The sequence below is a fragment of the Telopea speciosissima genome, chromosome 7 (assembly GCF_018873765.1).
Source record: "Telopea speciosissima isolate NSW1024214 ecotype Mountain lineage chromosome 7, Tspe_v1, whole genome shotgun sequence".
Taxonomy (NCBI): Eukaryota; Viridiplantae; Streptophyta; class Magnoliopsida; order Proteales; family Proteaceae; genus Telopea; species Telopea speciosissima.
Genome location: NC_057922.1, coordinates 47,266,025 through 47,289,639, shown reverse-complemented (window position 1 = coordinate 47,289,639; position 23,615 = coordinate 47,266,025). Strand labels below are relative to the sequence as shown.

Sequence of the window (23,615 nt, the reverse complement as noted above, 5' to 3'; positions counted from 1 at the left end):
TTATAAAATATTACGAGAGCCGCTTGTTGCACTTCAATGTAAGGTCCTGATGGATACATGAAGTCCTGAATTTGGATTACATCTTACAGGCAAGAAATAGGTCTTTGGGTCAAAATGAGGCCCATCATATAGGCTTAAACTGGTCTCTTTCAATGTTAAATACTTGAATTTTTTGTTCTCGTCAAAAAAAAAAAAACGTTAAATACTTGAATGGATGTGGTTTCTGGTTTTTTTTTGGGTGAAACTGACATTAAATTAAACAGGGGAAAAAGATCTCTACTTGGTGGTGTTTCCTACACCCTCTCACAGGGAATCATGAAATGACACCTTTACCCCCTGGGTAGATACCCAGATGTGTTCTCCCATTGATCTAAACGCTTGTGTAGAGACCATGCGACCAAGTAAAGATCTCTTGCCCATTAAACAGAAAGAAAATTTAAAGAGGTGTTAGCAGTTCTATGCAAATGCATAGTTGATTTTTAGTTTTAAATAGTTTTTTAAAAAAAAATTGAAATTCAAAATAATTTTAAATATAATTGTTTAAATAAAAAAGAATTTTCATAACACTTGCCTCTTTATTTATTTGTCAATTTAGTTCTTTTTTGAGATACTTATATCTCTACATGAAAGCTTCTTAAAGGCATTGTTTCTTCAGTTTTGTGAGATCCTTAATATCTCGTCTATATAAATAGAGAGAGACTTTAGCCGTTGTATCATGATTCAAGTCCCTATTGAGTCCTCCATGTGTGTGTTTCAAATCTTGTACTTATTTGTTTTTTAGTTTTAAAAGTGGAAAAAAGGATAGGTATGATAATGGTATACCATAAACTAGCACCCTATGTGTCTATCTCTCTCTTCCTCCCTTTGAATGGCAAGGGATCGAGTCATTTTAAAGGGGGGAAGGGGGGAGGAGAGATATAGATACACAGGGTGCTAGCTTACGGTATACCACTAGCATACCCATCCCTCTCCCTTGAAAGTGATACTATTGTAAATGTTTTCCTTTGAGTTTGAGCACAATCCTGTAATATTCGAAGGGATCTAGTAGTCGAGTGCACGATTATTAGGGGAGAGTTAATGGACTGTTTTTATCTTGAAGGCCAATTTGTAATACTCCCGGTTGATTTATAGAGGCGTCTACACTCTTAGGGACAGTGTTAGTAACACGATTCAGACCGTCAATTTTTTTAACATAATTTTATTACAGGTTTTTTAAAGATACAGTACAAGTGATTTTGAAGACTCTTACCTTAAAAGCAACTTTCTACTCATTTATTTTTAATCTCTCAATATTCTAACGTATAATTCCTATAATAATTGACATGTCATTTCTTGAGACTTTATCAAATAGAACCAACCATTCTCATGGTATAGAAGCAAAAAAGAATCTAAGGTCATCGAAAAAAATATTATCACACAACATAACATTAGTGGTACTCCCATTAGGCTCTGTTTGGATCAAGTATTCCAACATTGAAAGTGATGGTTGATAGTCCTAACTCAAGGATTAGATTCCCATTACTAGAACTAATTATAAGAATCTCAATAAAAATCAAATTCCCCAACTTTGGATAGAGATCTGTAAGTCTCTTTCTGTCATGTCATTTTATCATTTGAAAAGGAATGGAATGGACAACACAATATATGCTGGTGGAACGGCACTCCCTCTAAATATACTTGTACTCTTTCGAACAAGAGCTTAGGGTTTACAAGACACAAATGGTACAGAACCAATGAACTTCTTGGTTGCAATGTTTCTGTTACTTTCAAGCTTCAATGGATGGTCAATTTGGAACCCACAAAAAAAAAACAGAGAATAGAGTCAGATTCCACTCTTGCCTAAGCCAATAAATGAAATGAGATAGGCATATATAGGGAAGAGAGGAAGGGCAGTGAAAATGATTTTCTATCTCTTTCCACTTTATTCACAATTGAGACCAATAATTAAAGGGGAATAGCCATACATGATTTGAGCCATCTTAATTTGATCACTCTTGCCCGTATGTTTTAAAGTCTACTTTGTGATTAGACAGTTGGGTTTAGCGTAAGTTCAAGGAAGGTTGAGAGTTTGACCCTTCCACTCTTTATCTTTCTTGAAATAATAATAATAGCATAATAGTGGTCTAATGGACTCCCTTGCTGGCCCCTTGTGGGTCCCTAATAGGCTCCAATGGATTCTTATTTAGCCCTTAGTGTGGGGTCTAGCATAAAAGCAAAAGAATTTGCTTTGTGACAACATGTTTGGAGACGAGGGAAAAAGAACTTTGTCCTAAAGTGTGGCCTACGCTAACACTCCCATGAGTCTATCTCTCTCCTCCCCAAATGAAAAGACATTACTGCCCCCTTGTTTCGAAGAGGAGAGAGATAGATACATGGGAGTGCTTTTAGAGAGGAGAGAGACAGACTCATGGGCGTGCTGGCATAGGCCACACTCCCGGACAAAAAACTACTTCCCATATTAAATTAAGACAAATCAATGGTAAGATGGTGTTTGGTTAACCTGTCAAAAGTTTTTTATTTTATTTAGGGGAGGGGTTGGTGGTGATGGTTACAGATCATGGTTTTAAGACAATTTTGCCCCCAAGATGCTGATACTTTTTAACCATTTTGACCTCCCCTGTTTCAATATCATCGAGCTGATATCAGTCAGGTATCGGTATCTACCTATATGTAAGAGTGGGAACAAAAATTTATCTTTCCTCTTTAATACAAAATAATAATATTCATTATTATTATTATGATAATAGTAATGATGATTATGATATAGATTATAAGCTGACTAATCAATAATTCTCAACATTCCTGTTTTAGTAATTACCAAGTTAAAATGATTGAGTAGGTACAACATAAGGAGTATTTAGGTATCATGTCAAAGTCGGTTTTTGATATCATCATCTATTAAGGTGGTTTTGGGATAGGGTTGGGATTATTACAATTGCAACTAGGCCAGGCTGGTTTTGGCAATTCTATGAATTCTTAATAGAACCATGCCATAGGCTTTGCCCTGGCCTGATGTGGTTGAAATTTAAGCTTAGATTTCTCAAAAGCCAGACCTAAGTTGCAATCTTGTTGGTTCACCTTTGTGTGAAATGCTCCCTCCCTTTCCTTTTTCGTCTCTTGTATCTCATCCTCTACTAGTGCTAGGGAGTTTCAACATTATGCGCCAAGGTTGTGTCCAGGAATACCATTGGTTAGAAAATGGGCCCACAAGATCGTGTTAGTAGGACCATCAAATGGCCTTTCCGATCGAAGCTTGGATGGTTCAAACCAAAATTTGGACCAATGCCAAGTCCAATTCAAAATCTTAAACTGTTAGATGGAGATAGCCCAAGGATATATGAAGACATTAACCGAAATAATGGTATGGCCAGGAGATGTATTAATAACTTACACTACAAACAAATGAAAGGCATCTATAAGGGAAAAAAAAAACAAAGAATTGCTTTGGATCAGTATGTTATCTATGTTGGACGAATCTCTCATCAGCATTTCAAGAATCGGAATTAGATCGGTTGTTAGGTACTTGACTGATATATTCCAAAAGCTCCAGAGCTGATTGAAGGTGTTAAATCAAGTCTTTTATCCTACCTATCCCATACTAGGCTTGCCTAATCTAACGCCCTTACATTAGAGTAGGCTCCACTCTGCTCCAAGGTTTTTGTCTGGCAACATGTAGTTCTTTCTTAACAACTTTCACTCTACTTTAAGGAACCCTCTCCTAGGTAGCCCTTTCCGTGAATCGAACCCGTGACGTGATGTCTGGCTCTGATACTAAATGTTAGGTACTTGACCAATACACCAAAAGCTCAAAAGCTGATGGAACATGTTAAATCAAGTCCTTTAACCTATCCCATATACTAGGCTGAAGCAATCTAACGCTCATACACTAGAGTAGGCCCCATTAGGCACATAACATCGGCCAAATCTGATTCCGGTCAATCCTTGTACAAAACCTTTTAAGGTTAAGGCATTAAAACACCATTTCGGGGCTGGTCCTGATAGATTCCAATTTGAATTAAAATCGACCAGACCAATTCAGATCCCGGTTCTATGTTTGTAAACCTTGTCCCCACACTAACACAATCATAAACTTAAAAAAGTACACAACCTCACTTATCAAAAATCAAAGTGAGAAAAACCCCATGGAGGAATGATTGTTCTTTCTAAAGCCAGCTAGGACAAAAAAATAGCTTGACACCCATAGATATCTCTAATTCTCTATCACATTACAGATTATGAAGTGGGCTTCTACCTGTCCATGAGATGGTCCAACTGATCATTTGGTCTTTGGGCGGAGATATTAATAGAATTGCTTCTGGACCCACATCCCCCACCCCCAACCCCCACCAAAAAAAAAAAAAAAAAAAAAAAGAAAGGCTACATAGGCCCCAAGACTCTACTTTGAGTGGGCCTAAGCGTTCATATTAGGTTTGAACCATGAGTTGTACTAGGCCCACATAAATATATAATGAAAATTTTAATTCTTTATCAGTTTTTTTTCCAATGTTTATCTTTTTTGTTTTTTTAAGATTTCAATTTGGTTTTTGGTCCATTCGATTGACCTAATTTCTACCGGTTCCTAAGAAACCCAAATCAAAATCGAACCATAAGAATTTGGTTTGGCTTTTCTCGACCAATCCGACCAATTCAGGTTGAAATTTGACACCCTCAACATGGTTCTACCAATGTCATACACACAACCCTATAAGGCCATGATCCTTAAAATGTCACGACATAGTGTTATCTATCTAATGACTGTTTCAATTTGTTTCATGAGGACAATCTGGTAGACTAATGGACAATGTGAATATGAATTTTTATGATTTGGATTTTTATTCTCCAAAGTGCAGTGACGGACTTTACAGATGCACTGGACAATGCACCACACTTGAGAGGATGAAAATCCATGTGAGTACTCTTCTGCCTCCACTTCACCCCAAGGTCTTGGTGGAGGGGGAAGGGGGGCAAGGTTTTTGGTAATTGATCTGTATCGATCAAGTTTACCCCTATTGTAATATTTTTACTCCTATCCATACTGATCCACCGATGTAAGATCGGTCAAGAATCGACATCGTTCTTCTTCAATATCGATACAAATCGGACGAATCCAATACCGACTCCTCAAACCATTTAGGGGGGGGGGGGGGAGTCTTAATAGGCTGGAGCTAATGCAAATGACAGGAACATTAGTTAGGGGTCTAACATTATCTGGTAAAAGGACCAACAGGAGAGTGACTGTGGGACCCAGTGATTCCCCCATCCGCCAGTAAAGGACCAACAGGAGAGTGACTGTGGGACCCAGTGATTCCCCCCCCCCCAGCCAGTAATGTACCATCCTTCATTGATCATACCCTTCAATATTTCCCAACTGTAATGATGCACATATCATACAAATGTTTACATGAAACCACAGCCGTTCGATCTCACCAAGACTGACATCAGTTCTGAACAGTACAGATACGTTCTGACGAGTTTACACAGAGAGGGACAAAAAAAAAAAAAGTGGAAAGAGAGCTGCGTGTGTGTGCAGAGTGACACCCATGTGCACAACTGCACAAGGCACAAATGATCATTCACAACATAAAACAACCATATGACTTTATTTAGAAAGTGATATGTAGTATTTGATGTGTGGTCGGTGCCCTTGTGACAAAAAAGCAAACACATGGCCGACATATTTGCTTTGAAAGAGAAGTACTTTATAAGGGCGTATACACTAGATGACAAATCAAATGTAACCTTTAGTAGTCCTTCCCTAATGGTCCACATCAAATCTTCTTCCATGTTTATCCTAAAAGAAATGCCCAATGGGGGTTCAACTGAAATAACCATATTAATTTATCAGAAGAGAAAAACAAAAACCATAATAATCTTCTGATCAAGTTTTTAGTAACCTATGGTGAACGAAGAATCTCTTCATCTATCATTTTTGTGATTTTGCATTCACCATTTATATTATATGGGGAGAAAGTTCTTTGTTCAGGAGTGTGGCCTACGCCAACACTCCCATGAGTCTATCTCTCTCTTTTCCATATGAAAAGACACCTCTATCCCCTTGTTTTGAGGAGGAAAGAGATAGACACATGGAAGTGCTGGAGTAGGCCACACTCCCTGACAGAAAACTACTTCTCTATTATATGTTGTCATTGAATTAGATTCTTTGAACACAAAGGATATTTTCAACTCTTTACACAATAGAGGAAAGAGATTATGATCATTGATTGACAAGGAATCTCTTCATGGTAGCGAAGAGAAACTTTTTCCTTAACTATCTCCTCAACTTTAAACGTAATTCATAGAGACTAATAAAAAGGAAAAAGGTTTCATACACAACTGTGTACGTACACAATCGTGACCTCAACTATTGGATGGGATGGAAGGACAATGGTTGAGGGCACGATCATGTACGTACTTGACCCATGCATAAAAACTGGGTCAAATGATTTGTCAAATGATTTAATGGGAAAAGACTGGGTATGCTAGCGATATACCATAAGCTAGCACCCTAAGTGTCTTTTTCTCTTTTGAGAGAGAGAGAGAGAGAGAGAGAGAGAGAGAGAGAGAGAGAGAGAGTCTTGAGTCGTTAGTCCTAACCTTTCACACTTTTTTGCTTGAAGATTACAGTCAGAAACAAAATTATGAGACTGCAAGTTCAATTTCACACTAACGAATCAATAATCAGTGTTATTGATGTTCTTACTAAAACTAAAACAAATAGAAGCTTCTTGAAGAAAATAAACTATAATCCTAGAAAGGTATATCTTAAACATTAATGGAGAGTGTAATTAAGTTGACAATTCAATGTATCTTGAGGAACAAACAGATCTTGCAAAGATATGTTAACATCAATAGCGACATATCTGTGAAAAACAGATAACTAATTAACATAAAACAATCATTTAAAATTGTTTTCGAAGACTAATTAATGTATTTAATTACACGACTAGTCAAAGCTAGACTATTTCTGTTCCACCAATTATAGATGTTTCAACTAATCATAATCGGGCATAATTTATGATTCATTATGATGCTAATTTTTTTTTAATTAAAATTTAAACAAATATGAATATAAACTATGGAACCAACCTGGCATTAAAGATTTACAAAAATGGTGAAAGTTTTCCTTCACCAATAGGGAGGAAGGATCCCCTCACCACTCACGACTAGTGATGTGACCATATGATGGGACTCTCCCATTCTCTATTTTCTGGGGTCGTAGTTATCCCACCCATCGTCGAATGTCCATGTTGAAAGAAAACTCACTCCTAAAAAAATAAAATATATATAGGGCTAGAACTAACAAGAATGACATTTCTCACATTGCGACTAAAGGTGTCAAACAATCAGTTCCAATTGTGATCGGATATTTTGGCTTTTGTATGTATTAGGTTAGATCAATATCATATTGATAAGGTGTTCCATTTACAAAAACTAAACGAAGGCTTATAACTGTCGGTTCAACCGATTTTAGTCCATTATTGATTTCTAATGGTCTTGGATGTCAGGTTTGAAACTTATTAGCTTGTTGGTCTGGTTCTGGTCCTAACACCTTAGGGTCAAAACTGTTAAAGAACCAAACCAATAACTTAAAACCGAACCAATTGACATCCCTAACAAAATCAATAAAAAGTTCGATCAATCACTCAGTCGTATGGTTTCAATCATGTCAGTTTGATTTTTCACACCCTTAGTTGCAAGCAACATATCACATATCATTTTTTTTTTTCAAAAAGCAAAAACAAAGGAAAAAAAATGGAATATAGTAAGATGGTTAATGGTGTTGTTAAAGTTCAAGATAGGATTCATTTCTTTCTTGCTCGATGGATATGGTTAATAGGCTTGTAGATGAAATTACTATTTCATTATATATTTACAGTAAGGTTATTACATTAATTATGAAACATTTTTACTTATTAATATTGGGGAAAAGTTTTCATATGCGGCCGTGTAAACCATGTATGTGAGAGGGTGGGAGTTTCAAGACATTAATTAATGGGTGGGGATTTATGACTTTTCCATTTCTTTGTGAGAGACCCTCTCACATACGCGGCTTACACACAGCCGTGTATGAAAACCTTCCCCTTAATATTGCAAGTACTGATGTTGTCCTTTTTGGGGAAAATTAAGGACGACTAATTTTGATTATTTCAAACCTTTTACTCTATATTGCAACCATTGGGTAATCTATATATCAAATTCCGTGGCCATCCTCAATTATATGAGTCCATTATCTAGTTGATTTTTATCTCTTGCATTTTAAGTTACTTAGAAGGATCAAATAAATGAGTAAAAGAGAACGTTAGTTGGGCGCTTACGGCGCGTGGTCCCTGCGCCCAGACACAGGGCCTTGCAAAATGACCATCATGCTCTCAGGAATTTTCACTTTTCCATGGGGGCACGGAGGTCATTTTGCTTAGTCTTGTGTCTGGGCGTAGGGGCTGCATGCACCAGGTAGAGTTTTTTTTTTGGAGGAAACACTTGAACCTGTCCGAATTTATGGTTTGGGCCCTAAGGAAAACCCGGATACATGAAGCCTCCCCTCATCTCATGTAACGCTTCATTCATGGGTACTCAAACCTAGGACCTGTTCTTACCAAAAAAATAAATAAAAACCTAGGACCCGTGACCGAAGCAACACGACCAGATAACATTCTTTCTCCCAATAAAAATAAATGTTTTAATCCAAAATAAATAAATGTCTGATGGAATTCTACCCATTGGATGGATAGAGGACAATATGAATTGTTCATTTGTAATAGGGCTGCAAGTTTGGCCCGCCCTGAGCCCGAATAGGGCCTGGACTAAAGATTTTTGGCCCTGAGGGCGGGTTAGGGCCAGAAATTCCTGGTCTTGAGTCAAGGTTGGGCTGGGTCAGGGTTGAGACCTCGGCTCAACCCAACCCTGATTTTGACCCTGATTTTTTACCCTGATTTTAGCCTTGATTTTGGCCTTGATCTTGACCCTGATTTTGACCCTGATCTTGGCCATGGTCTTGATACCTTATAATCCTAGTATTGATCAAATTTTGTTGGACGTTAGAACAAGCTTAGAGAACATTAAATTTGGCAAAAGGGAGGTTTTTCTGGGCTTTCTCAAGTAAGGACTTTGAGGGATCAACTTTATTTATTAGAACTAGCTGCTCTTCAGGTTTTGGAAGTAAAATAATGTATAGATGGTGTGTACAATTTCTATACCTTATTTGTTTATTGTGTTAGTATTCTAGTATGTGCTCTATGATTCATTGATGCATCATTTCTGGGTTGTACTCTGTGAAACAAATTCTTTATTTATAAAAAAATTGAAGTTATGATACAAGTGATCAAGGAATATAATTATTTAAAGGGTTTTTTCCAAATGCCCCCCTGAAAATGGTCAAACTTATAGTTGCCCCCCTGAGCTTTCATTAATTTCATGTGCACCCCTGCTTTCCAAACTAAGTACCACTATAGTCCCTCCCGTTAGTCAGAGACGTTATGTTATAACGGATCCTAGTTTTTGAACATTTATGGACCATTCTACCCCTTAATAGGGTAGAATGACCCATTTGACCTCACTTAAGCATATGACCTTTAGAGTAAGGCAAAAGAGGGAATCGAGCTTTAGGTCTGCAACTCAACCCTGCAACTCATTTAACCCCCCAAACCCTAGCTATCTTCTCTCTTGGCGATTGGCGACCACAATGCTTGCTGTGACCACCATGCTTGGCGTGACCACTATGCTTGCTACTGCGACTGAGAGGAGCTAAGACTGAGTGCACATTGCTACTGGGACCTGCTACTTGAGAGGACAAGCTGGTGCTGTGCGGCTGCTGCTGGTGGTGTGGGACTGCTGCTGGTGAGACCTTCTATTGCTGCTGCTGACTTCCTTTTGCTGCTGTTGAGACCAAAAAAGGTAATGCTTCAAAGCCTTCACTCTATAATTCATCCCCATCCCTTACATCCGAATATCCTAAGGTTCTTCATGCTTCAAATGTCCACATAGGCTTCTTCCCTTTCCCCTAATGTCCTGTCTAACTACCCTAGAAAATGTTAAGATTGAATGTTAAATGATTGTAGTTGATAATTTTGCAGGGAATATGTCTGCTGTTAGTGTGAATGAAAGCAGATCAAGGTACTTGTAGTTACCCTTCAAGCAATGTCATTGTAGCAAAAGAACTATTGTGAGGGTCTCGAACTCAGTAGAGAACCCAAACAGACCCTACTACAGTTGTGATGACAAATTCAGAGGTGGTTGCAACTTCTTTCAACGGTGTGATCTAGGTCAAATGGGTGAACCAAGTCAAGTTGCTCTCACCAATGATGCACCAAACATTATGGGGTCCAAGATTATGGGTGAAAACATTGCAGAAGAGCAACAGAGGATGCTGCCACAGAGTAAGGAAGAGCTCTACAGTCTGAATGAGGCTCTAGTGAAGTCAAATGAGACAATGAAGTTAATGTGTGGATTTATGTTAGGGTTATTTCTAGTGAACCTTGTTGTCATTATTCTGAAGATGTAATATGTAGATCCTAGTATGTCATTAAAAACTTTGTGGTTTGAATGAATGAATAGAACTGAAGTTCCATTTGGTCCTCCTAAACATCAGCTAAGGAAGAAGCCCTACCCTAAAACTACCTAATATGGATCTATTATCCTCTTAGTAAAAACCCTACCCTAAAACAAAACTCCAAATGAAAGCAAAAACCCTTCAAAAAGCCACCTCCATACCATTTGCATCCAATCTAAATATCATTACAGTAGACTACTCTGTTTACAATTGATACTACAAATGCCACAGGGGAACTCTGGAATCCAGCCCTGAAGAATCAGAGAAGATTCAGAAACAGTAATATTATTGCAACATAAATAAATATATTTTCTAACAATAGGGACACTGAACAGATTCTGCTAAAATTCTATTTAGCTTCAATTGATGTTCCTCCCACGACTACTATTCCAAGGAGAAAGATAAACAAGTGTAGTGTAGTGTACTAATGTAGCATTTATTGATGGATCTACAATAACTATAGTGAGAACTTGAACTTCTCATAACCTCTTCCTTCTCCTCATACTCTAGACACAGAGAAAATCCCCAACAGAGAAGACCAAGTTCCAGAAACAATAATTATCAAACCAATCACCACTATTACAACATCCAAAACTAATCCTCCATAACCCACTTCATCCTTGAAGGATTGGAAAATAATCTCTGTAAATTCCTTCTGGAGATTGGTTTTTTATTTTTAAGGGATACTATTAAGTTAAGAGTGTAGCTCTATTTCCTAGATCAAGCTATAACCAAACTAGAAATAGAAGGTACAACAAAGGCATTGGCCATTATTGGATGTCACAGACTCATGGCTGAAGCTGAAAAACATCCTACACAACCACATTAGAAATTGTGATATGCTACGGATCAGTTCCAAACATTTGCAAAGACATTTCTTCTGTCTGAGATGGATCATTTGAACAACATGGAATCCAGCCCTGAAGAATCAGAGAAGATTCAGAAACAGTAATATTATTGCAACATAAATAAATATATTTTCTAACAATAGGGACACTGAACAGATTCTGCTAAAATTCTATTTAGCTTCATTTGATGTTCCTCCCACTACTACTATTCCAAGGAGAAAGATAAACAAGTGTAGTGTAGTGTACTAATGTGGCATTTATTGATGGATCTACAATAACTATAGTGAGAACTTGAACTTCTCATAACCTCTTCCTTCTCCTCATACTCTAGACACAGAGAAAATCTCCAACAGAGAAGACCAAGTTCCAGAAACAGTAATTATCAAACCAATCACCACTATCACAACATCCAAAACTAATCCTCTATAACCCACTTCATCCCTGAAGGATTGGAAAATAATCTCTGTAAATTCCTTCTGGAGATTGGTTTTTTATTTTTAAGGGATACTATTAAGTTGAGAGTGTAGCTCTATTTCCTAGATCAAGCTATAACCAAACTAGAAATAGAAGGTACAACAAAGGCATTGGCCATTATTGGATGTCACAGACTCATGGCTGAAGCTGAAAAACATCCTACACAACCACATTAGAAATTGTGATATGCTACGGATCAATTCCAAACATTTGCAAAGACATTTCTTCTGTCTGAGATGGATCATTTGAACAACATGGAATACAGAGATCAATTTACAGCTCAAATTTGAAGCTTGAATGCTTGATTGAAATATTCCAAATTACAGTCATACTCTTGGAAGTTCAGTAATTTCAACTCTTACAGTCATAATCATGGAAGTTCAGTAATTTCAAACAACATACACATAATAACTTCATTGTTCTTGCAACAACTTCATCCTAAACACATAAAACCACTCATAGTACAACAACTCATTGTTTTAAAACACCATACACAACACCCTAAACACATAAAACCACTCATAGTACAGCAACTTCATCCTTGGCAACTTCTCCATCCTTAACAGCAACACCCTCCTTAACAACAACTCTCCATCCTTGACCGCAACTCTCCATCCTAGACAGCAACCAATAACCTTTGGCAACAATTCTTACCCTTGACATGGATGAATCACATCAAATCAAACACATAAGTCCTTGCTTATACATCAACTTTGACCAATGTTGCTAATGAGTAGCATATTAAGCAAACTGATACATACCAAATCAACTTGGACCTTGCTGTTGGGCTGCTGCCTTAGCTCTCCTTGTCTTTTCTTGGGCAGCCCTCCTTGACCTTTCTGCCCAAGCCTTATCTTGTTCAGCTACATTAGAGGTTGTAGTTGAATTTTGAGAAGACCTTGTAACCTTCTGAGAGAGAGAGAGTTGGCTCTTCAGCCATGCTCTTCCTCTAAAAAATGCATCACTAACAGATAAGAGATTAGAAAATAAATAAAATCTAATCTAGTACTTACACAATATAATGAAAATCAAACATTTGAAGTTTTAAATATGTACCTTGACACCACTGCTTCGAGAAGAGGATGTCCCTTTTCTTTTACCCTTAATTGGACCTCCTTTGCATGTTCTCCTATTGTGACCATATTCTTTGCATCTGTCACACCTAATACTGGAGGACTTCCTCTTGTTATCTTGTTTAGGTGGCTCATCAGCTTCTCTCTTTCTATTTTTACTAAGTCTACCAATTGACCTCTTCAAAATAGGAGGAAGCAAGGCAGTGTCAGGTAAATGCTTCACATCAGATAGTGGATGAATCATCTCACCATTGGCCATGAGATTTCTCTTTGTATTCAGATATGAGTGACAATAATCCAACACTCCTACCCTAGTCCAATTACTAGTTAAACCAACATGCTTACATGGCAATCTAGTTGCTACCCAGACTCCACATTCACAGCTCTTGTTTCTTAGGTTAACCACATAACTATTCAGACCATCTTGCACCTCAAATTCATCTGCTCCAGCATATACTGGATGACAATACCTGATATCTTTCTGCAACACATCAAGCTTCTTTTTCATTCTGGGAGTCAACACATGTTCATAGTTGCAACCTTTTGCATACCTTTTCTAAAACCTACCCATCAATTTCAATCTAATTTGATCAACTAATGTAAGTATTGGCTTGGGTCTGAAGGGTCCAACCCACTGATTGAATGACTCTATCATATTATTGGCAATGTGATCACTTTTGACTCTGTGATCAAAAGCATGTCTTGCCCACATACAGATAAGAGTCTTCATCAACCACTCATATGCTTCTAGCTTCTCCTCTTTCATGGCATTTATTGCTCTTTGAAAACCAGTAGCATTATATGATTTACTTGGTCTCCAAAAATATCCCCTCAATGCAGGTCCACCTCCAAACTCTGTCTTGAAATTATTATATAGATGTCTACTACAGTGCCTATGATGTGCTACTGGGAACTTGATTCCAATTGCTTCAATCGGACCCTACAAATCAAAATAAAAAAATAACAAATTATAAACTAATTTTTGGAATAAAAATGAAACTTAAAATACAATAGATTATAAACTATTATTATATAGATGACATCCAAACTGACAACTTACTTTTTGTTTGTCTGTCATGAATGTAAATGGTTCCCTAGTAGGTATGACTGTCCCAGTGCATCCAAGTAATTGATGAAGAAAGAATAACCAACTATCTTTACACTCTGTTTCAGATACATCATATGCAAGGGGAAATATTTCATTGTTCCCATCAATTGTAATTGCTGAAACCAATACTCCACCATATACTCCTTTTAGATGACAGCCATCAAGGCCAATGAATGGCCTATTGTTGAGTCAGGAAATCGTTCAAGGGTCCCTTCGAGTGCCGTAACCTGTAAAAGGACCAGGGTGACAAAGGAGAACCGGTGTGGTTCCGGCCTAAGACTCTCCGATGCCTAAGTTAGACCTCTTTGAGTAAATAGATGAATGATAAAATTCAAGATGATCGATGGAGTAGAATACCTTCCTTTTTATAGTAGAGTATGGCGGTGTGGAGAGTCCAGGTGATGGTGAGTAGTCCTTGCAGCTGATACAGTCCCTGGGTATCAGGGTTCTTTCATGAGTGGCTATCCCTCTATGGGAGGTGATATCCTGATAGAGTTGGGGTCTTGGATAGATAGATGTTGAGGTGTTGTAGATAGGATGTCTGGTGTTTGCGTATATTTGGGACTGTACAGGCGGTGGTCTAGAACCTAGAGTCCTTGTTTACCTGTGCTTGCTTGTTCGAGGGTGATCCGCGTCCATCGACCCCCGTTCGGTCCATGCCTGGGGGATTCACGCCTGATTGACGCTCGTTCAATTGGCGCCCGTGGTGATCCGCGCCTGGCGCCGTTGATTCGATCCGCGCTTGGCAACGTTCCTTGATTGGTGCCCGTGGCCTCTCGTTCGATCCGGTTCGCGCCTGGGGTGGTCCGTGTCTGTGCTTGGCTCTCCTCTAGTTCTAGCGTGACCCATCTCCTTGGGCTGGGACACATGGCGTCTTCTGATTGGTCTGTGTATATTGGGGTTCATGACTTACATCCCTTCAAGAAGCCTTGCTTATATGCATCAAAGCATATAAACAGTCGCATGAATTGTGGATTTACTAGTATCACTCCATGCTTCTCTTGTCCATATCTATTTGCATTCTGGTATTGAATCACAAATTCTGTCCCAGGGTTTTTTTCCTTAACCGTAAGCCCATAATTTTCTAACTTCTTGTATGCCCTTGTATGACTGCCATCAGTTTCTTCATTGACAATACATTTAGCCTTGTACAATTTAGTCTTATTAGCTTTCACACCATACTTTTCTGCTAAATAGTCTTCCATTACATTGATGTTCATATGTGGATCTGCCCTAACATTGGAAGCCAATTTCTTTGCTATCCATGCTGCAGTTACACCGTCCTTTTTAATACTAAACCTCTGACATGTGTGATTGGGGTTAAGTGTCTTGATTACAAAGGTGGTCCCATCACTGTTAGGTGATGCATGAATCCTCCATGGACAACCTCTCCCACTGTAAATTCCAGTGACTCTGTTCTTATCATTTTTCTTCTTCAAAACTTGAATTCCTTCTTGAATTTCATATTCCATTAACACCTCTCCAAACTGATTAACATTTATAAACTCTTGACCAACACTCAGTACAATGTGTTGGTCTACAACATCATCTATGTCAAACATTTCCTCTCCCTTTTCAGACTCACATTCTATACTTGTTGTTTCATTACTTTTCTACTCTCTTATGTCCTCATTTTCTTCTTCTTAAAATCTTGAATCATCTTCACTTGTACTATCAGACATTTTATCTGATTCTCCTGCCAAGTAATTATCATCTGATGTGTCAGTATCTTCCACTTCATCTCCTCCTTTTTCACTATCATGTATATTACTAGCTGCAGGAACATCTTGCTCAATGGTAGTAGAAGTTGTGCTAGAAGTCCTAACAAAGACACCAACTCTGCCTACACATCTACTTGACATGCCAACCTCTTCAAAAGCCATACCAGTATCACTCAATGTTGCATTACTTTGATTGAAAAATGAGACACCAACCGAACTACTTTTATTCCTCCTCCAAGAACAGCAATGTGGCTAGAATCTGTCCTCACAGTAGCATTCCCCACAATGGGTGTACTCATACTCCCAACTGTGGGTGTACCCCCCATACCTACTGTGGGTGTGGCTGATCTTGCAATTGAACCACCCCTACGTATAGCAGCTTTTGGTGGCCTACTAAAACTTGCTTGTCTCTGATTTTGACTCTCAATCAACTCAACAGGAGTAAGCACTTCTGCTCCCATTTCTGGCCGATCTATTATAGTATCACCACCAATCACTCCCAATTTGTGTCCATTGATGGTAGTACATTCAGTTTGCTCGGTTACTTGTACATTGTAAACATAAAGATGTATATCATCCATTTCATTGAACTCATCAAACATCTTTACTATATCTCTGTCACTCTGCACATCTACATCTTTCATGGATGTTACATATTTCACTGTAAAGTTGACAGACATTCCCTTGGGTATATGACTGAAAACAGAGTTGTATATATCCCCAATCATCTCAAGATAACTAAACCTATCCACATCTACCAATTTAGATTCAGCCTTCATATAATGGTACACCACCATGCAAATGGTATTAGCCATTCAACAAATTTATGCCTGTAATCATAAACAAAACTTAAGTGCTTAACAAAATATTAGATTCAAGCATACAGTTTATAACAGATTTAACAATTTAACAAATCAATGTCTTCTAGCATGAACACAAACAGTTTAAAAATTTAGTGGCTTCAAGTATGAGCACAGACATGAAGGATGGGGGTTGGAACAGACAAATTCAAGTCATTGGGTTGGGTTTGGGCAACCTACCAAGCCAGCCAAACCTGCTCAGTATCAAACATATCCCAACCATAAGCTCAAGCAAGTTCCAAGCTTGTTCAATCCCAGATGGAATCAGCTAAGTTAAGGAATTCAGAGCTTGCTAGGACTACAAGTTTGGTTTAGATCCTAAACATTCAGGTGCTGATGAAGCTTCATTCAATAAAACATAGTGAAATTTGACAGGGTATCAAGTCATCCAATAGATGCATATACAATATTTAGAACATATCACGTGCTTAAAGTTCAGAGAACTTTTCTGTAACATATTTAGCATGCACCACAGATGCATAACATGCATTGCTCGAACCACAAAGAGCAAGGAGTGGTGATATGATAAGCAAAAAATGCAATTGAAATTAAAGGGATGTTGCATTCAAGCTCAGCAAATAATTGAAACAGAGTATGATCCCAAACTCCAAATATGATCCCTAAACCTCCAAATTAAGCAATAATTACATAAAGAAATATGATCCAAATATCCAAGTTAAACCAAAATCATAACAATTTGAACCAATTGAATAACAAATTACATAAACCCTAAACCTATTTCACTGAAATTAAACTTAACTATTTCACAAAAAAAAAACCCTAGTTTAACATCATTTTAGTATACACAATAATCACAACGAGATAGACCTTAGTTTGTTAGAGGTTTTCACTTACAATGTATATGAGGTCCTCTGATAGTGAAAGTTGTAGTAATGAGATGAAGACTTACAGGTTTACTTCAATCGTCGGTCCTTTCTTCTCCAAGAACAGCCGCGAAGATGAAGCGCAAATGCAAGAGGACACCAATTCCCTCACCTGGCCGCGAAGATGTAGTGCATGAGCGAGAGGAGATTAGTACCCTCACTGGCCGCGAAGATGAAGTGTAAGAGAGGAAGATGAGTTGCAGGGTTGGCCACGAAGATGAAGTGTAGGAGAGGAATATGCCTTGCTCTAAAGGTTATATGCTTAAGTAAGGTCAAATGGGTCATTCTACCCTATCAAGGGGCATTATGGTCCATAAATGTTCAAAAACTAGGATCCGTTATAACATAACGTCTCTGACTAACGGGAGGGACTATAGTGGTACTTAGTTTGGAAAGTAGGGGTGCATGTGGAATTAGTGAAAGTTCAGGGGGGCAACTGTAAGTTTGGCCATTTTCAGGGGGACATTTGGAAAAAACCCTTATTTAAAATAAGGCCTAACCATTGTACCAAGGAAAAAGAAACTTCATAAAATAACCAGATTAATGTGAATCCGTCCCTTTATTGTGTTGCTATATAAACATTCAGCTATTTTAATTAACTTATTGCAGCAAGAGCCGAGTGAGGGGCATGAATTGTGGGTTTGACTAATGGAGGAGGTCAATACAGGTTTATTACATGTAACATTTCACATGTTGGTAAGTTAAACCATTTTTGTAGTTATTGTAGTAATATATAATGTTGCCTAATCATACCGTGGAATATAGTTGTTTTCCATCTGGACTTGCAAAGAGCCAGGGTCAGGGTCAGGGCCAATAGGCCAAGCCCGACCCAATTAGGGCCAATCAGGGCGGACTTGGGCTGGGCTTGGCCCGTTAGGGTCAGGGCGGGCCTGGGCCCAGCTTAGGTGACTCAGGGATGGGCTAGGGTTTTAAAAAGCCCGGCCCAACCCGACCCTATTGCAGCCCTAATTTGTAAAGTTTCTTGTGGACACCATGTATTGGATCTTTTCTTTTTTTTTAATCACCCAAGTCTCAGCCCCTTTGATTGTATGCATTGGGGCTAAAACTTGCCACATGAGTTAAGATTGGTGTGGGCCCCAATATGCCCATCAATTTTGAAATCCAAATAACATACCACGTGTGGTAGTAAGGGAAAAGAAAAGGTGAACTAATGAAAACCAAAATATAGAGAACCCCAAGCAATTGCAAAGATGGTTAATATATGAACCCCAAACAATTGCAATTGCTAGGTTTTTTTTTTCAATCTTCATACGAAAAAAAAATTTCCAGGAAATTGACTCTCATACCTTCGTATATCATGTCCTGTTAGTCCTCTATATCTTCCCTCTGTGCTGATTGCTGTGGACCCCAATATGCCCATCAATTTTGCAGGTCATCGTGTGCTGATTCAGTCTGTTATGTCCTCTATACCTTCCTATATCATGTCCTGTTTCTCCCTCCCACTCAAAATTTGTCGATCCCTGGACTCTATTTGTATCAAATTCTGGAACAATAGCCCCAAAACCAGGAAATTGACTCCATTTCCTGGGAAAAGATTTGCAGACCCACTTCCTAGGGGGGGCTTGGGAATTCAAAAGGCATCTACCCAAAACTCGGCTTTGATCCTGAAATTAGGATGGAGACTCCTAACCCAACCCTCTTCCCTTTGGGCCCGTACCCTCAAGGCCAAGTATTTCCCCCATCGGTCTATTTTTGATCCCCAAACGATGGCTAAGCAGGATTCTCGGACCTGGAATAGTATTGCGGGCTGTCTCCTAAGTTAAGGTGCATGATTTTCAAACGGATAGGTAATGGATGCTCGACTGATTTTTGGAATGACCCCTAGATCCCTACCATTAAGGATGATTCCATTCCATCTTCCCTTAACTTACACCTCAAGCATGATATGGTAAGTCATTTCTGTATTAATGGAACCTGGAATACCTCTCTACTTGCTGAGTCTATTCCGCTTTCTTTTATTCACAAAATTACTAATATCCCTCTGTCTTCGGTCGAGGATCAGTGGTGGTGCATTACGTCCAACAATGGAAAATTTTCCACCAAACATATGGCTAACTTTTTATCCTTCCATAATGATTACAAGCATAATTATCTCTCCAAGTGGTGGATTTTTTTTTTGAAAATATCTATTCATCCAAAGTTTAAAATTTTTTTCTGGCATGTTATAAATGCAGGTATACCAACTAGAGGAATTTTAGCAACATGGATGGACATCAATTCCACGTATGTCTTGTGCGAAGCCTCTAATGAATCTATTTGGCACATACTTCTCTCCTGTCTTGTGGCAAAGCATATCTGGGCTTCCGGACCACTTGGCCTCAAAACTGAATTCTTAAACCCCCTCTCTTTTCAATCTCTTTGTGTTTCCTTTTTCTCCAGCAAAATTTTTAATAAGCAATCCTTAACTTGGTTTTTCTCTGTTTTCATTATTACTTGCTATTTTATCTAGGAAGCTAGAAATAGGCTAGTTTTCCAAGGAAGGAAACTAGAACTGAACCATATAATGACTTGTATTTATAGATGGCTTAAGGATCTGGATATCACCCCCTCCCAATACTCATGATTTTGTTCAACCTTCCCCCACCCCATAGTGCACCGAGTCTTGCACCATTGTTTACTCAAATACGCCTATATTATATGTTGTGCAGGATCCTTCGCCCCAGGAGTAAACTAGTCTGCATGGCTTTTTGTGTCATTCTGCAAGGAAAAATCATTTTGATAGAAGCGGGGAGAATGGAAGCGCATCACGGGATGGAACTGAAACTCACGGCAATTTGGAAGGGTATTCAGAAAGCTGCTGCTTTACATCTCCAACTGAAGAAAATTTGGTGCTCGTGTGAGGAGATTCTCTCTTTTGTACCTCAGCTAGCGTCTCAGCCTTGGCCGTTGTTATTAGTCCCTCTAATCTTTAACACTTTGGAAACTGCACAAAATTGTATTTTTGTGCATATGCCCAGGGATAGTTCCATTTTTTGTGGGTTATTTAGGTTAACCAGTTCGTATTCGTCAGAGTTTGAACCAGTGGTGCCCCCTAACAGGGTTGAAACAGTTGTTCCTCATCTTTGCTAGTAGTTTTATATAATTTTATCTTTCATAAAAAAAAAAAAAAACAATGTAACAGTTTTTTAATTTTTAATATATTTCCTTTCTCTTTTCATAAAAAAAAAAATATAGAGAACCCCAAGTAATTGCAAAGATGGTTAATTTCATAATTGAGATAAGAAAAATCTTATTGTGATCAATATGGTGAATTAAAAAATTGTATCATATATTTTTTTTTTCTTTTAAGCTAATTTTTTTTTTTTCAATGAGGGTAAATTCGATCATTTCTCATAATATTGTAGTAAATAACTTTCAATTTCTAAAAAAAAACAATTCTAACTTTTTGAAGACCTTTTTTTTATCTGTACATTTAAATACTGCATCAAATAACTAACTTGAGAATAAGACAAGGGCAATTAAAGAAAAACTATAATTTCTTAGTTCACCACTTTAGTGACAAGAAGTTGCACCCTTGAGACAACTTAGTATTGTAGTAAATAACTTTCAATTTCTAAAAAAAAACAATTCTAACTTTTTGAAGACCTTTTTTTTATCTGTACATTTAAATACTGCATCAAATAACTAACTTGAGAATAAGACAAGGGCAATTAAAGAAAAACAATAATTTCTTAGTTCACCACTTTAGTGACAAGAAGTTGCACCCTTGAGACAAATTAGTAAAACTACAAAAATATTGATACGAGTTTAAGTCTATTATATTTTTTTATGTGAACATTTGCAACCTTATTCTTTTATTAGAGAATGTGATGAACTAGGCAATAAGGAAACTCCTTGGGATAAAAGCCAAAGAAACCATGATGGAGAAACCCACCTAGTGAACAAAAAAAAGGAGTTTGGATGAGTTAGAAATATTATGAACTTTCATTTAATTTTTCCCTTTTTCTACGCTTTTATAGGGTGAGCAGCATGGTATTTCCCTATGTTTTTCTATATTTTAGGGGAAAAACCAAAAGTTTCTGACGTCCATATAAGAGGGAATCTTTTTTTTTGGGGGGGGGGGGATTGGTAAAAGAGGGAGATATTTGTTGGAAAGCTATTAGAGTGAAGCATGGGTAGGTATTGGGATTGAATAGGACATAATGGTGTCGACCAAAGTTAGTAAGTTCAAGTACTACAATAATACGCAAACGGATACGTACAATAATTAATCGGTCCATACGGCACAAATACGTTTATAAAAATCTGGTGTAATAAAATGTGTATGGCAATGATATGGTACGTGTTTTAATATGGTTGCTCTGTAAAAGTCCGGGAACAAAGATACGGGTTTATCCTAGTAAAAATCAAGGAGCAAACTGATTTTTTTGCAACTAAATTTTAATCTCTCATGCCTTCATGAAAACTTAAAACCAATATGACTTTCCAATTTGAAATTATTTCTCATTCTTATGGATCAAGAGAAGGAGCTTCGAATTAATAAAACTCCTACAGTAGTGGGAACATAGAGCATTGGGTATGCTTCTTTTAGTTTTTTAGATTGAAGTTCAACTGGTATTTGATAGAGTAAGCAAGGGATTTTTGAGATCTAAAACCCCTGCTAAAGCTAAATAGTTTGCATTCATTTCTGCAAGCCAAGAACCAATTCATTTCTTATTGACTATACTACATAACCAAACAATTGACTGCAAACTGTTACAACTTAGAAGAGCCAAGGTAGGTATTGGTGCCGGCCAAAAAATATCCACCACTATCATGGATCAGGCATTAGGGTCAGAATCCAGAGGTTTCTTTTTTTTTGGGGGGGGGGGGGTTGGGGCAAAAGAATCCAGAAAGTTATAGCTAGCACTTGAACGACCTAACAGCCTAATTCGATCATTTCTCATAAATATTGTATTAAATAACTTCCAACTTCTATCAAAAAAAAAAAAAATCCAACTTTTTGAAGACCTTCTTTTATTCCTACATAGAAATATTACATCAAATAACTAACTTTGAGAATAAGATAAGGGCAATTAAAGAAAAATTATAATTTCTTAGTTCACCACTTTAGTGACAAGAATTACACCCTTGAGACAAATTAGCAAAACAACAAAAACATTGATGCGGGTTTAAGTCTATTGTATCTTTTGATGTGAATATTTGCAACCTTATTCTTTTCTTGGAGAATGTGATGAACTAAGCAATGAGGAAGAATAAACTTTTAGTACTCCTTGGAATAAAAGCCAAAGAGACAATGATGGAGAAACCCACCCAGTGAACAAAAAAATGGAAGTTTGGATGAGTCATTTTTTTGAATGAGTCATAAATATTATGAACTTTCATCTAACAAATATAGTGAAACAACAAACAACAACAACAACTAAGCCTTATCTCAACTAAATGGAATCAGTTATATGGATTCATGGAAAGATAAGGTATAGATAATAAAAGTAAAAGAAAGGAACACTGCACCATCAACAAATTAGCAATAACCCACCTATATGGGGTCGATTACATGGATCATTGTCCTCCAATTAGCTCTATTTGAGGTCACATCTGAGACAAGGCCTAAAATATGCATGTCTTTCCTTACCACTTTTTCTATAATCATTTTAGGCCTGCTTGGGGCTCTTTTAGTCCCTGCAATATGAATCAAATCACTCTTCCGTACTAGTGTATTCCAAGGCCTCCATTGAACATGGTCATGCCACCTGAAATGACTCTCTTGAAGCTTATCATGAATCAGTGCCACTCCCAACTCAGTTCTAATACAATCATTCTTCACTCTATCCTTCTTAGTTTTGCCACATATCATCCATCTCAACATCGTCATCTCTATTACAGTTAGTTTATCTATATGGCTCTTCTTAACTGCCCGACATTCCGCACTATAGATCATAACTGGTTGTATGACAGTCCTATAAAATTTTCCTGTAAGATTTATAGGAATACGCCGATCACATAGTACTTCAGACGCATCTCTTCACTTTATCCAACCTATTTTAATCTTTTGGGCAACATCATCATCTATATCACCTTCTTTATTTACGATTGAACCCAAATATCTAAAATAGTCACTCTATGGAATCTCCTTTTCA

At 37.7% G+C, this 23,615-nt stretch overlaps 1 protein-coding gene across 1 annotated transcript; it reads right to left on the bottom strand.

Moving 5' to 3' along the window:
• Positions 1-12,736: 12,736 nt before the first annotated feature.
• LOC122668641 lies at positions 12,737-15,611 on the bottom strand. Its single transcript, XM_043865179.1, has 5 exons — positions 14,963-15,611; positions 14,002-14,165; positions 13,577-13,881; positions 12,925-13,450; positions 12,737-12,817 (listed from the first exon to the last, which is right to left on the bottom strand). The coding sequence occupies exons 1-5, from the start codon at positions 15,609-15,611 to the stop codon at positions 12,737-12,739; spliced, it is 1,725 nt and encodes a 574-aa protein (XP_043721114.1).
• Between the last annotated feature and the right edge of the window lie 8,004 nt (positions 15,612-23,615).

Excerpts from the sequence above, each read along its gene's own strand:
- LOC122668641 (XM_043865179.1), bottom strand. The coding sequence starts at position 15,611 with ATGTTTGACATAGATGATGTTGTAGACCAACACATTGTACTGAGTGTT. Across the intron at positions 13,882-14,001 it reads TCATGACAGACAAACAAAAA|GGTCCGATTGAAGCAATTGG; the intron begins GTAAGTTGTCAG and ends TTTGATTTGTAG. Across the intron at positions 13,451-13,576 it reads ATGATAGAGTCATTCAATCA|AATGAAAAAGAAGCTTGATG; the intron begins GTGGGTTGGACC and ends GTTGACTCCCAG.